This window comes from Mustela nigripes, chromosome 16 (assembly GCF_022355385.1).
Source record: "Mustela nigripes isolate SB6536 chromosome 16, MUSNIG.SB6536, whole genome shotgun sequence".
Lineage (NCBI taxonomy): Eukaryota > Metazoa > Chordata > Mammalia > Carnivora > Mustelidae > Mustela > Mustela nigripes.
In genome coordinates, this window is record NC_081572.1 from 54,810,519 (window position 1) to 54,826,079 (window position 15,561).

A 15,561-nucleotide genomic window follows, 5' to 3' on the forward strand; every position below is an offset into this window, starting at 1 on the left:
TAGCCCCATTCCAGTGACCAGTGTTAGAAGGTATTCTGCTGCTGCTAGATCAGAGGCCATCCAAAGTAGATGACAAGGGACAAGTTTTAGAGTCAGAAGGCTCTGCCTTCAAATGCGAAGGTCTGAACAGGGCACAAAAAGAACCCATACACCATCAGCACAACCTCTGGACCAGAGCAGGTACTGCATAAAAGGTAATTTGCTAATAAGCTGTCTCAGTGAGCTGGTACCAAGGAGCAGTCACAGGGAATAGAGAGAGAGAGCACAGACTGACTACGGCAAGGTTTTCAAAGCCAGAGGAGTCTCCCACCATTTCCTTTGAACACAGCCAAGGAAAGGGAGGTGCCTTTCATTAGTGGCCTTGTGGGGACTGAGGGGGAAAGGAGGAAACCCAGTAAGTGTCGCAGACTAATTCTGCAGATTGACTGAGAGGAAATGCAAAAGCCCCTTGAACAAAACTGATCTGGAAGGGGGGGCATTTATAAAGCCTGGCTCTTTCCTGGACAGAAAATCAGACAGTATCACATGAGACCAGATGGTCTCAGGTTATATTGTGGTGGTGAAGCTCTTCATCTTAAAGGAAGCTCAAAATAGACACTCTTTCATTTCAGTATGCTAGGCATTGTTCTACTCACTAGACATAAACCATCTCATTGCAAACCCTGTGTGGTAGCTTTTTTTACTCCCACTTTACAAGGGAAGAAATCAGGGGTGCCTGGGTGGCTCAGTTGGTTAAGCATCCATTTTGGCTCAAGTCATGATCTCAGGGCCATGAGATCGAGCCCCACGTCAGGCCTCATGCTCAGTGTGGAGTCTGCTTGACATTCTCCCTCTCCTTCTGCTCCCCCACCCATGCTCTCTCTCCCTAATAAATCAATGGATCTTAAAAACAAAGAAACAAGGGAAGAATCAAAACCTACATACCTTGCCTAGGGTTTTTCCTCCAAGAATTGGCCAGCCCTGCCTAGCTGAGCCAAAAGGCAAGATCACCCCAAGTTGCAGGGTTGAACCCTGGCGTGATGTCCATGGGGCTCAACTCCACCATGAGTTGTCAATGTGTACATTTATACCTTATATCCCAAGTGGGAAGTCATACGCGAATCAAGTTTTCAAAAATCCAGTATTGTGAACTGAGCGGGGAGTGGGGAGAACATCAGGACCACTGTGTGGGAGTGGGGGTATGTGCCTCCATCAGCTGTGCTAACAGGCACTACTCTAGCTTTCATACGCACCGTGAGAGAGGCGGCCAAGGACACAGGGCCAGAGAAGTCTTCTCTTTAGGATATCTTTAAAAAAAAACAAACCCTCAATCCTTTAATCCTATAAGTAGGCTTTTCCTGGATTTTTAAGGGCACGGTATTTGAGGGTTGGCTCACCCAGTCCCGGGCGCCATCACAACTTGGCTACAAGGCAGGTGAAGAAAGAAACGTACAACGTTAAGCTCACGCCTCTTGAAAACTGTAAATACAAACAGCCAGTTGCACGGGGATGCCCAGTGCTTGGCTGGTCAGTCGTTGACAACAGGCTCTTCAGGGACAAAAGCCTTTATGCCTGGTGGCCTGAGATGAGACCTTTCCTGCAGGAACCTGTTGCTTCCCGGGGCGCAAGCGTCTTCATGTCCAGTTCCACTCTGGCAATCTTGTCCCTACTCTATTGCCTCGACCCTTTTAACCTCCTTCCCTTCTCACCGTTTTCCAGTCCGTGCCCACCAATCCAGGAATATTTTCCTCTCCCGCCCCTCTGTCCATCACTGAGCCAAAGAGCTGCCCTGATCATGACCAATATGAGTAACACACACAGTAGGTCCTTCTAGGTTCAAGGAAGACAGATGCTCTGAAATTAAATTAGAAATGGGAAGCTCAATTGCTCAAATTCAAATTAAATTAGAAACGGGAAGCTCAAAAGCTCAAAAGAGCTCTAAAATCTTTTTAAGACCAATTTTGAGTTGTTATTTTAAAGTCATCTCTACACCCAATGTGGGGCTCAAGCTTACAACCCTGAGATCAAGAGTCGCACGCATCACCAACTGAGCCGGCGGGGCGTCCCTCCAAAATCTTTTTATTTTCAGAAGACCCCATCAGAATTTCTGACCATGCCTTTGCCTAACTGCTATCATCAAAATCCCTTTGGGGTGTCTCCCACGATCATCTCACACCAGGAGTGATGCACACCTGCTTTTGGGGGACCCCCCTCCCATTTAAACTGAAGTATAAATTGGGGACAACTACCAATTTTCCCCCGAGACACAAAATCTCTCAGTGAAGCAATAAATGGGGTCCCCAAGAGGGATCTCATTCCGAGCCAGCTTTATGTGCTGACTGTCCAATGTCTGTGGTAAGATTTTAGGGCCCAAGAGGACCTCTAAGACTAGCCTCTTATGCCAGCTTCTCCTCTGTTATTCAGTGTATGTTAAGAACACCACCACTGGCACCTTTATTCCTTTAGCTGAGGGGTTTCCAAACCCTATGCCATGAAGAGGAGATGGTGGGGCAGGGCCAACAATGGATCTGGATGCCGGACACGCCCCTCTGTAAAGGACCAAATGTGCTTGATTAGGTTTATATTTTGGACTTCCATAGAAAGAGAAATGATAGAGGAAAAAAATGTTGGAAAAATCACTGTCTGGATTAAGCTTAAATCTCATGACATTGCGAACATCTTCAAAAGCCCATTCTGACCTCCAAGGCTGAGGAGCTAGAGGAAGTTTGATAGGAGAAAGGAAAGAAGCAAAGTGCCCGGACGAGGGGAGAAGGAGCCCTAAAAACCTTTACCTCCACCTAATTATAGACTTTGCTGGCTTGGCAATTTTGACAAGGGCCAATCTTATCTGCTGCTCCGGCGGCTAGTAAATCGTAGGCCCATCCAAGAGCAGACACAGAAAAAGCAGAAGGGAGCTACAAACACCGGAGAGCCTTCTCAAGGAGCTAGGGGCAGAGGGAGCTGCATCCCAGAGGTAAGACTCCAACATGCACAAGACGACTTCCACTATATCATCTCACAGTGGCCCAGGGAAGCCCCCGCCAGAAGACTGTATGCCACAACCGTGGTTACATGCTAAAGCCCAGAGAGGTTAGGTGACTTCGCCGAGGTCAGAAAGCACTTGCAATGCAAACTTAGCCCTGCTTTCCTACTCCCAGATTTCATGTTCTTGCTGCCAAGCTTGAGTGGGTCAGGTTGGAGAGTTTTAAGAACGGGAAGTTGCGGACATCAGTGAGAGGAAGATAACTTGGCGTGAAATAGGAACTGGCTTCTGATGTTATGTGGGAAAATTCTGGTGGGTTCTTACCTGCTTGGACATCTCTGAACATGGCTTGGAAAGCCGGGAAGTAGCTGCTCTGAAGATTGTCCAGGAGCCTCGCCATGCCCCTTCCCTTTATGGCTCTCAGTTGATCATAAATGTATTCCAGATCCTCAGACCTGCAACACGGGGGAGAAGGGTGAGTCCAGGGTACCTGGGCCACGCCATGATGACCCACCCTCGGGGAGACAGAGAGGAGCCCTGCCTCCAGCTGCTCCCAGAGAGGCTGGCTCCAGCCCTGTGGAGCAGGGCATCTGTTCCTAGAACAATGAGAGCAAAAGCCAGAGTTGGGGACCTGGGTTCAGAGGGGCAGCCCTAGGAGGTAGCAGCAGGGTGCACTGCTGTGACCATCTGGTGGCTCAGAAGCCTGGCAGCTGGAGGTCATTAGCTCTGGCAGTCAGGTTTGGGGCGGGCGACGGAGGTGTTGTCAGAGCACAGCTGCTGGAGAAGGGCTCCTCAGCAGGTCAGAGGAATGGTCAGAGATGGGACAAGAGGACAGGACATCTCAGCACGGAGGCACAAATGGGGCTGGAGCCCCACAGTCATGCGCACTCATGTGACACAGACATGCTCTCGTTCAATGCCAGGATAGGATCATGGGCCTCAAACAGCTTTCTGTGTCCTTTGGAGTAAAGGATTAAGCAGCACAGTGACAAAGAGAAGCAAGGAAGGGTGGGAAGGAGAAGCAGCAACAGTTGGGTCTTTCTGGAATCCCGTGGGGCTGGGACACCATGGAGAATGGGCTCTGCAGCCCTCCTGATGATTGGCTGGGACCCAGGAGAGGCCATTCTGCAGGCAGCCAACTGTCCAAACCCCTCTCTCTTTCTCCAGATCCTTACAAAAATGTGTGTGCATGGAGCTTTGACTGTCCAAGGAGAAGGGAGTAGTAGAGCAGAAGAAAAATACAAGAGAGACTTCATTAATTTTACATTTGGTCGAAAGAACCTTTGAAGAAATGGCAGAAGGCAGAATGAGCTCCAGAAAGGAGGGGGGGCTATTAAAATTCTAGGAAAGGGTGTATCCTCCAGTGGGTAGGAAACCCTGAGCTGCCTGCCCAGCCCAGGGATGATGAGAAACAGCTGGGGGTAGGACCAGACTCTGGGGCTGCCTGACCACCACCACCCCCCGCATTCTCCGCCCCAGCAGGCCACTGTCCTCTGGAAGACATCTACGCCCCGGGATTGGAGCATGGGCCTACCTGTTCTTCCAGAACTCCAACTCCGCCTTGGGGGTGGGCCTCTCCCCTTGCAGGAGGGGCTGGAAAGACTTTCTTTTGAGCACCAGCTGGACCTGGCGGCTCCATTGGATCACGGCCGACTCAAGGGCATAGATGATGGACTTATCGGTACAATCCCAGCTGTGAAAGACAAAACGAGTCTCTCGGGATGTAACTTGGCATATCCCCCTGGCAACAGAATTCCAAGTCTTGTAAAAAATAGGTGGGAAAGTCTACCTCAGCCAGGCATCTGAGCTTTCGTTGGATGACAGATTCTGATATGGGGTCCATAAGAAAAATACAGCTCCTCTCTCTGCAAAAATGCTGACATGAGCACGTGCACACGATTATTTCAAGGTCAGGGGGTTCACCAGTATCCTGAAGACTAATCCTGCTGGGCCTTTCCGTCAGTGCAGAACACACTGGACAGAAGATACCCGGATGGCCATCCAGTCCTCGCTGGAGTACCACCCATGTCAGGGAGCTCCCTACTTGACCTAGTGGTGCGATCCTTAGTAGATCAGCCCATCCTGGGAGAAAATCTGGCTCAGCACTGAACCACATCTGTCCTCCGCCTATTCCCTCATTTGGTCTTAGATCTGCCTTCTGCAGCAAGAGGAGGGAGGCTCCATCCTCCACAAGGCAGAGCACTGGCCATCTGGACACCACGGGCAATTTCACGATGTCCTGGCTTTTCCAGAATGCTGAAGAACCAGCATTCCCTGTCATACAGCTTTCCCAAAATAAGTAAGTAAAGAAAACTCAAGGTATGTTGGAGGGGATGAAGGATCTGGAACCACTTTGGTGGTCTTGCCACAAAGCCTCCATGGGACACAAGTGACACAGAGAGAGAATCCATCAGCCGCATTCTCCTACCTGACACCCACCTTCGCTTAATTTAATTAAATTCATATTTGCCGAGCGGTGATACGGCCCAAGTGATTATGGAAGGTATTGAAAGGAGAAGATACGTACCGCCCTGAAATACAATCCAGCCTTCTGGGAAATTATCAAATTTGAACAAAGCGAGACCAACCCTGCGATGATTATATACCCATGCGCTGAATGTTATTATGTTAAAATATAAAAGGGACAGGAAAAGGGTAATTTGAATTTATTTATTTCGAAAATTGAATATTTTTATTAAACCACATTAGGTTTTCTAGTTAACTGGGAAATTGCTTCAAATTATATATGTCGCCAATTACTTCCAAAGGCAAAAACTCATTACAAAGTACATTGGCATCCCGTGCGTTACTTTTTCTCCAGATCAAATCATGGGCCCTGAATATCTAGTGGAGATGGTAGTGAGTTTGCAAACTCCTGGAAGTATGGCAGATCGTGTGCACGCAGCAAGGTGGCCTGTTGCCCCAGACAGAAGTGATGGATAGAAGATAAAAAAATATGTATCATTTAGATACACAGGCTGTCTTAAAAGAAAAAAAGGGAGGGGGATCCCCATGGGTCAAAAACAAAACTATCTCAGAGCTGACTTCAAGTCTCCATGACTTGTTTCTGTTTGAAAAAAAGAGAAAAAATCCCCAAGACAGGACAGAAGCCTCAAGCAGCTGGGGGAGCAGGGTGTGAGATGTATTAAGAGCCAGTTGGTTCCGTGACATTATGTGCTGAGTAGGTACTGGGAGGAGGGGCGCTGTCTCCCCCGACCCCCGGCCCTGGGTCCTTGCCAATGATGAGCCACTGTCCCCATACGCAGGATCCTGAAATAAGTGTGGCTGTTCTCAGCCCTGAAATAATTCTGTTAGGCTTCAGACACTTTAGGGGCAGGGAATGGGGAAAGGGTGGTGATCAGCAGAACACACACAGTCCGGGGATCATGGCAAAGGGGCTTGTGTGTGGCACGAGGAGATGCGCAGAGTCGGGAACAGCAAAGTTGTCCAGGACACATTCCGATAAACCAGCGGCTCCTGTGTCGCAGAGCCCCAGATGGCCGGGCTGGTGTTACTTACACGGTCTCACTCTGAGAAGCCACCAACTCGAGTTTTTCTGTGCCCACTGGGAGAGGCAGCAAGGTTTTCCCCTTCACATGCTCGAGGAGAACCAGGAGGTCGCACTGGAGGCTGTGGGCGTGCCGCTGGACATCCAGACGGACCACATGGGGCCAGTCAAGGTGATTCTTCTCGTTGGCCAGGATGGGGATAACCACCTGGAACAGAGGTGCAGGGGGGCAGCAAGGGCAGGCCTTCTTCTTTGGACACTTTAAAGAAGGCCTATCTGAGAAAGGTTCAGAAACTGTTTTGCAGGTTCCTATCCTATAGGGCTGCCTACTAAGAACCAAGGTTCTAGGCTGCCTGGATATCTGGGAAGACTGGAGGGTCGCGGATACCTACCTGCCAATTTCCCTGGCCGCCCATCTCCTGGGGATGAGGTCCCTTAGCCAAACATGCCTCCTCATTAAGGGGACAGACGTGGCTGCTATTTCTGAGTCCCGGGCTTCTTTCAACAAGTCGATCGCATCCTCCCACAGGAGCCAGTGTGCATCCTAGCCTCAGGATGCCTCCCAGCTTGCCTCCCATGGCTTCCCTTTTTCATTGTGTTCCCAAGGGCAACCTTGGAACACGGCAGCCTCCTCTGAAGGGTGACTATGGGTAACGAATAATCTGCTGTCAGTCTCATCAGTCCAGAACTCTTGGGCAAGGGCCCCTCCCTCATTAATGGGGTGAGTAAGAGGTGATTGAAACTGCCATGGGAGCTGGAGGCAAAGCAGAGGACAAATGAAGGTAAGGATGTCCGTCTGTCTGCAGGAGGCAAGACGGGCACCTTAAAGAAGTAAACAAAGGTAAGGATCTTGAATCTACCTATAGAGTGAACATCAATTGGGCTTTTGGCCATCTGGCATAGTTCCTCTTATTTTTTGTTGTTGGTACTCATTTCTGGACCCAGCAGTGGGACATGAACAAATCTGAGCCTGTGAGAGGGGGTCAAAGTCTCTCATCAGAACTTTTTGATGAAGGGAACGTTCTCTTTTCTATTAGTTTGGAAAACTGTGGCCATCCTGTTACCCTATGGAGGCTCAGAATAGGGTCAATACAGGAGGAGACAGTTCCCAGATGGAGAAAGACCAAATCCCGTGACCTCATTTGAGCTCCTGAATCAGGCTGCTCTCGAATTTGCTGAGCTACTTTATCTTTGTGTAAAGATATTTTTAAAAAGATTTTATTTTATTTTATTTATTTGACAGAGATCACAAGTAGGCAGAGAGGCAGGCAGAGAGAAAGAGGGAAGCAGGCTCTCTGCTCAGCAGAGAGCCTGACATGGGCCTTGATCCCAGGACCCTGAGATCATGACCTGAGCTGAAGGCAGAGGCTTAACCCACTGAGCCACCCAGGCACCCCTTGTGTAAAGATTTTATGTATTTATTTGACAGAGAGAGAGTGCAAACATGAGCAGGGGGAGGGGCCGAGGGAGAAGCAGACTCTCTGCAGAGCAGGGAGCCCCATGCAATACAGAGCTCAATCCCAGGACCCTGGGATCATGACCTGAGCCAAAGGCAGATGCGTAACTGACAGCCACCCAGGTGCCTCTGAGTTACTTTCAATGGAGGTTTTGATCACTTGAAACTTAAAAAGTTGTAGTTAATATAACTTACTAGGAACCTCTGCCTGTCAAATCTCACAGCTAAGGGAAAGGAATAGTGGAATGAAAGAAATACTGGAAAAAAAAAAAAAAAGATGATCAGGAAATGTAATTGAGTAAGTAATGGAAATAAACACTTGTTTGGTTTGTTGGGTTCTATATAGGACCAAAAAGTCCACGTGGCTATGAAACAGAGCACCTGAACCCAGCAGGAGAACTCTATGAGGTTGACCTTTGCCCAGTGCATCTGGAAATAGTCTCTGAACTGAGAACTTACAAGGACAGGTGGACAGAGAGTGCCAACAGAGGAAATGTTACAAATCGAGTTCTGCTCATTCATGACAAGAAAGGACACTCTTAGACCCAGGGCAAGAGGCCTAACAGGAGAGGAAAGGAATATTCCTAGGATCTCAAAGGCAGGGGCTATACCTTATCTGGTCTTTTAAAATATTTATTTATTTTAGAGAGAGGACACAAGCAGGAGGGGCAAAAGGAGAAGGAAAGAGAATCTCCAACAGACCCTGGGCTTCATCTCATGACCCTGAGATCATGACCTGATCCAAAACCAAGAGTCAGATGCCCAACCAACTGTACCCCATAGGTGCCCCTTATCTGGTTTTTTATACCCAGCGTCCTCTGTAGGGTCTGGTGTGTAGGAAAGAAAAGTGGTAAGTGGGCTTGGGGTTGGATTTTTGAGGGCTTTGGGTGATAGAAAAATAATGAACATGAACTTTCTATGAAATGAAAAGCTATTCATTTATTTGTTCAATGAATATTTATTGAGCATCTACTATGTGCTAGTCCTGGTGTACGTGCTAGGAGGGTGTATCAGTGAAGAAATTAGACAAGGATTCTTGACCTCATGAAGTTTGTATTTCAGGAGAGAGACAGTTAATAAACAAAACATTCTGCAAAATTAAATTAATTAGTGAAGCAGATGAACAGAGGACTGTGGGCAGGAGAGATTATAATGATAAATGGAGGGATTAGTGCAGGCCTCACTGACAAGGAACATTTAAACAAAGGTGGGAGGACAGGGAGAGTTCTGCACAGATCCTTGGGGGAAGTATATTGCAGAGAGAAGGAACAGCCTGTGCAAAGGCCCTGAGGTGGCAGCATGTCTAGTGTGATAAGGAGCACCGTGGAGGTCCATTCCATGAAGCTGGAATTGAGAATGAGAAGATTAGAGGTCAGTAAAAGGGGATGGATCCCATGCAGCCCTGCCTATGGGATTTTAATTTTTAATCTCAGAGGAATGGAAATCATTTAAGGGTTATGAGCAAAGGGAGTAAAATTGTCCGCCATCTTTTTTTTTAGTAGAATCACTCCAGCTGCTTTGGTAAGAATAGACTGTAGGGGGCAAAAGTGAATAAGGGGGATGGGTTAGAAAGTAATTGCTATAATATAGAAGACAATGGCTTGGCACCTGGGAGAATGGAGGAGATAGTAAGAGAGGGTTTGGTTCCATATACATTTTGTAGGCTCAGCCATATGATTTCTTAATGGATTCGTTGTGGGGTTATGAGACCAAAAAAAGGCATCAGGATGAGTTCAAAGTTTGGGACTTGGGGAGCAGGAAGGAAGAACAGAACTGCCATTAATTGATGTGGGGGAGACCAAGGTAGAGTCCATTCTTGAGGTGTTTTTGGACACATTAGAATCTGATACATCTGTTATAAATGGGGACATTGAGTAGGTAGTTGGGAACTCAGAGAAGCAAAGGCTGGAGATAACAAATGAGTCTTATACAGGTGGTCTGTGAAACTCTGCAGGTGAACCAGTGTTCCCAAGGAACTGAGGTTCTTTAGAGAAGACAGGGTGTTCAAGGAGTGACCCCTAGGGCTCTCCAATGTTAGGAAGCCAGGAGGAAGAGGGAGTACCATTAATGGAAAGAAGGGGCCATTGTGACTGACCAGTGAAAACCCAGAAGACTGGCATCCTGGAAACCAAGAGAAGAAAGGGGTTTCCTGGAGGAGTGGGTCATCACGAGCTGTGCCAAATGCTGCACACAGGTCAAGTAGGAAGAGGGCTGCTTGCCATTTAGCCAAGTGAAGGTCACTGGTGACATTGACAAATCCTTGACTTTCTCTTCCATGCCATGTGGGGGTGACGGTCAGATGAAACAGGAAAAGAAAGGGGCATGGCAAGAACGGACCCATCTTCTAGATGTTTCGCTGTAGAGGGGACCACACAAGTAGGATGATAGGTGACGGGAGGAATGAGGATTTTGTTTGATGGCAAATAGCTAGTGGGGAAGGAAAAAAAATAAGAATGTAGGAGGGAGGAAAGGATGTTGGCGTGATCTCTTTAAGGAGATGAGAACAGGTGGGATTCAGAGAGGAAGTGGCAGTTCTGAGGATTGAGGTTGTCCCCAGATGATGGCAGATGGTCCACCTGTTGCCATGGGAGGGATAGTGGAGCTGAATGAACATGGATATGGGCAGATGGGATGGATGTAGGCATCTGTGGATGTTTTATTCTATTATTTTCATTTTTAAAACCCAAGGAAGAAGCAAAAGCATCATTGAGTGAGGTTGATAGGCATTTTGGACATTTGAGGGCAGAAAAAAGAAAGTGTCTAATAGTGGTCTAGAAAAGCAAGAAAAAAGGAAGCTCGAGGTGTCAGCTGGGAAGGATAAAAGGCCTATCACATGTTCAGGGTCATGAATTTAAAGCAGTACTGGCTGTTTTTTTCTCAGCCCCACGGGCTTCATGGGTGCAGGCATGGAACAGACAGAGCATTGCGTTGGATCTCATTGGAATTATGGTGTGGAGTCAGACAGTGGGAAGGCAGCGGGATGGATGGACCAGAGGCTCGGGGTAGTGGGACGCTAGGGGAAGTGGGCTAAAAGACACGGGCTGTGGTCAGAGAAAGAAAGGTATGTGAAATTGTATCACGAGGGGGTGGTTTGGTAGTGCAAGGTCTGGGAATGGCCACAGGAATGGCTGGGGACGGGATGGGAGGGGGACAAGATCACTGAAGAAGGAAGGCTCAAGGATCCCAGAGGCCAGCTTATTGGAAGGATCATTCATTTGTCTAATGAAGTAGCCATGTGTTAAGGCAGGAGTGATGGTGGAAGGAGTAACAGTGAGCCAGGGGCAGCACCATCGGGCCATGACACAGCAATGGTGGGGGAGAGGGTGGCATTGTCTGGTGACACAAGATCCAAAGTGAGGTTTTTCAACATGAATCGAGCTGTGAAGGACACCTGTTCCAGCTCCAGGTTCAGAGATGGAAGGGCTGTGGGGGAATACAGCTTTCCTCCAGGGAGAACAGGGACAGGCTAGGGCAAGATGAGGATGGCTCAGAGAAATGAGGACATCTCTAAGTAGGATAAGTGACAATAACGTTGTGTCCCTTAGGTCATGCCTACAAGCCAGCACACTATTGCCAGTGCCCTAATACATTCTCTGTAAATTTCATGACAGTCCTGCAAGAGAGTCAGACCCTGGCCCTCTGGGGTCACATGACACTGATGCATTTCATAGAACCAGGATTTGAACCCAGGCCCATCAGTTTCCACATCCCCATGCTCCCTCTTCAAAAAAAAAAAAAAAACAAAAACAAAAAAACCCCAAAAACTTTGAAATGGCATCCAAGTCTCAGAGCTCTAAGAAAATTACCTGGCAGCAGGAATGATGTGACTGGGAGGAGGAAGACAAGCAGCAGGGAACTAATTACTAAGTTTTGTCAGTTCCGAGAAACATTTCTTGGATGCATTTTTTTAAACCCTACACTAGTGTCACAAAATGATGAAATTTATAGCTTCTTCCCCTTACTGACATCACACTCCCCCCTAGCGCAGGAGGACTATTCTCAGTCTTGTGGGCTCCTCTGGCTTGAGTGCTGCTGAGTAGGGCCTGGGAGGATGTGGGGAGCCAAGCTGATCCACAGAGAGAGCAGAGCGGGAGCACTCTCCAGGAACACTGGGAGGGGAAAGGGGGGCTGAGGGGACCAGAGGGGAGCAGGGGACTGGTGCAGCACAATCAGCTTTAGGGTGCGTAGAAGAAGTAGAGGGAAGATGCTGTTAGAGGCTTTGAGAAATGCTAAGCCCTCAAGGTGTTCTAAAAATAATTTGGGGGGCGCCTGGGGGGATTAGTCGGTTAAGCATCTCATTCTCAGTTTTGGCTCAAGTCATGATTCCAGGGTCCTGGGATCGAGCCCCGCCTTGGGCTCCCTGATCAGTAGGAAGACAGCTTGAGATTCTCTGTCTCTAAAATAAATACATAAATCTTAAAAAGAATAAGTGTTCTATTTCTCAGACCTGTGGATTACTCTGTTAATGAGTGCTTGCTCCTTCCTTGCTCCTTCCTCCCGGACTTGTTCCTTCCCCCTTCTCTTCTCTTTTTAGCAGAAATGGTGGCAGACTATACAATAATTCTATATCTTAAGGAAAGAAAAAACTTATTTAAATTGCAGCATTATTGGGGTGCCTGGGTGGCTCAGTGGGTTAAGCCTCTGCCTTTGGCTGAACTCATGATCTCAGGGTCCTGGGATCGAGCTCCATATTAGGCTCTCTGCTCAGCAGGGAGCCTGCTTCCCCTTCTCTCTCTGCCTGCCTCTCTGCCTACTTGTGATCTCTCTCTCTCTGTGTCAAATAAATAAAATCTTAAAAAAAAGTCTCAAAAAAATTGCAGCATTATTCACAAAGGCCAAGAGGTGAACGCAGCCGATACAACCACCCGTGCATGAATGGATATACAGACTGTGGTGTATACACATACAATGGAATAGTACTCAGCCTTAAGGAGGAAAATAATTCTGTCACATGGTACAACCCCGGATGAACCTTGAAGACATCAAGTGAAAGGAAATATGCCAGTGACAAAAGGACACCTACTACATGATTCCATTTACATGAGGTCCCCAGAGCGGTCAAGTTCATAGGAACAGGAAGCAGAATGGCGGGCGCAGGGGCCGAGGAATGGTGGAATCAGGGAGTTGTTCGGTGGGTATAGACCAAGTCATGCAGGATGATGGGGGTTCCTGGGGACTCCCTGCACAGCAGTGTGTGTGGTTGGCAACCGGACACTTGGAAATGGTTGGGAGAGTGAATTTTTTCTCCTGTGGGGTTTTTTTTTGGCCACAATGAATACAAAACTATCTTAAGGACCATTCCATGGCAATCATTCTTTTAATTATAGATGGACCTTAATTCATTCAGCCAGTCCCCTACGGATAAGCATTCAGTTTGTTGCCAGTCTCTTTTAACGCACCAGTGAACATTCTGGAACACTTGAGGGGCTGAACTATTTTCAAATTACTTTTGCTTGCTGGGTACATGTCCTTGGGCGGTGACACAACTCAGTGATGGGCCGCCATCCCCCACACAAACTAAGTGTATTTCCACAACTGAAACTTTGTTCAGTCTCCCAGGACACTGAAAGTTACCTTTGAAGTGTATGTCCCCTAATTCTTCTTCTACACTCCTGTCTCTCTCCTCTGAACACAATGGCACTTCCTTCTATCATCTTCATTCATGAGGGGATTTGAGACGAGCCTGGATCTCTGTGGTGACAGGGCTCACACAATGCAGGCCCGCAAAGCCACTGGGGTAGTTAAAAGATTGAAATACATCCCTGTCTTCCAAGAACCCTCCTTCTCTGGGCTCCCCTCCCCCCACCCAGGGTGACTCTTCCCTGGAATTCCCCCACCCCAGAGCTTTCTGAAAAAGCAACTAAAGGACTAACATCCCGCCCAGCAGGGAACCTCCAGGACCTGGCTCCCCACTGTGGCCTACTTTAAGTAGAGTTCTTCCTCCTCCCCAGTCATAGGAGTTTTAAATATTTTAAATATAGGATTAATTGCCTGGGTGGGATCTTGTCTTCTATATCTTCGGTATTCCGGATAGCCTCTGTCACACAAAACATCATATAACCAATACTGCATTAATACTTGTTTTCTGAGCCGCAGGACCCAGTGCATCACGCTTCCCGAAACACTCACCCTCAACTTACAGGGACGTTTACTCCCATTCCAGAAAGGTCGAAATGTCCCAAGAACCTCGCCTGGGGCACCCTCTCTGAGACCTCCTGCCCTCTCTCAGCTTGGGCTGCGCTGTCACAGAAGTTCCCTAGAATCCACATCTCCCGGGATCTTCCTCCCTGAGCTCTGAGCTCCAGGCCCCCTCCAAACACCTGTTGGGCATTGCCAACCGGACGCCCCAACTTCTTATCTCGGCACAGGGCTGATAATTGGGCACACCGTTGTGAGATTTATGAATGAGATGAAATCACAATCAAACCACCTCTCCCCTCAACTCTCCTCCATAGGTAAGCACTGTGGATAGCCTCGCTGGCCCCTTCGAGATGCCCCCTAGGTCACCACTACCTGTTTCCCCCAGCGCCAGTTTACGGAGGGATTGAGAGATACACCGCCTTAAAATACGGTCAGGACCCACCAGGCACTCTTAAGACGCCAACCTCCCCCTGACTTTGGCTTGGCCCCAGACCAGGACCGACGCAAGTCAGAGCCCCTCGAGCTTCTCACGGTGAGCCGGACCCTCTTCAGCTTGTCCCAGCTCGCTCCCACTTCTCAGGTGGGCTTCTTTCCCATCCCCTCTAGCCCCGCCCCGGCCCCGCCCCCGGCCCCGCCCCCTCCGCCCCGGCCTCCCCTCCCCCTCCCCAGCGGCCACGGGCGCAGGGCCTCCGGGCCACCCGCCCACCCTCACCTCGGAGAACAGCGCAGCCAGGTGCTCCAGAGGGGCGGCGGGCACGTCCCCGCACAGCACGGCGCCGCGGAGGCTGCGGGGCCCCGGCGGCTCGGGCCCGGTGCGCAGGAAGAAAAGCCCCTTGGCGCGAGGCGAGCCCGCCTGGGGCCCCGCGTCCAGGCCCGGTCGCACCGCCAGGCCCCCGGGCCCGGGCCGCACCACCAGCAGCGGCCTCGGGGCCCCCTCAGCATCACGGCCCAGGAAGGCGTGCAGCAGCCGCTCCGCCTCGGCCGTGCCCGCGCAGCGCTCCCAGGCGCCGGCGGCCGGCCTCAGGCTCAGGGCCACGTAGGCCCCCAGGAGTCCCAGGCGCGGGTCGGCGGCGCCGGGCTCCGGGTCCGCGCTCTCAGCAACCCGCGCGGCGGGCTCTTCAGCGCCCGGCATCGCGCGCTGCCGCGGGCCGCAGCCGTTTCCCTGGCGACGCGGACGCGGCCCGATCTCCCGCCTCCGCTCCCCTCCTATTGGACACGAGACTCCCGGCCCCGCCCCTCCCAGCTCCGCAAGGTAAGAGAGAGACGCCCTGGGCAAGGGGCGGGGTCGCGTCGCTGTTGCTAGGAAACCGGCCGCCGTTCCTATTTAGCGGCAGGTTTCTGTGCTTGCAGGTGCTCACGGGTGACCGTGCAGGGCAATGGTTTATTGACGCGGTGCGTGGAGGGGAGGGCAAGTGTATAAAAGCTTGGCTAAGATCAGATTAAATTCTTGAGAGGTCTCCAGACACTGAAAATATGATGATTCTCCAACTCCCC

The 15,561-nt window shown here is 49.8% G+C and overlaps 1 protein-coding gene across 1 annotated transcript in view; it reads right to left on the reverse strand.

Moving 5' to 3' along the window:
- DNAH9 (dynein axonemal heavy chain 9) overlaps window positions 1-15,313 on the reverse strand; it is a 314,812-nt gene extending 299,499 nt beyond the window's left edge. The window contains exons 1-4 of the mRNA XM_059380821.1: window positions 14,780-15,313; window positions 6,482-6,678; window positions 4,497-4,655; window positions 3,287-3,417 (exon numbers count right to left, since the gene is read on the reverse strand). Coding sequence (XP_059236804.1) covers window positions 3,287-3,417; window positions 4,497-4,655; window positions 6,482-6,678; window positions 14,780-15,199 — 907 coding nt within the window. The 5' untranslated portion in view covers window positions 15,200-15,313. The remainder of the gene's footprint in view (window positions 1-3,286; window positions 3,418-4,496; window positions 4,656-6,481; window positions 6,679-14,779) is intronic.
- Window positions 15,314-15,561: the final 248 nt, after the last annotated feature.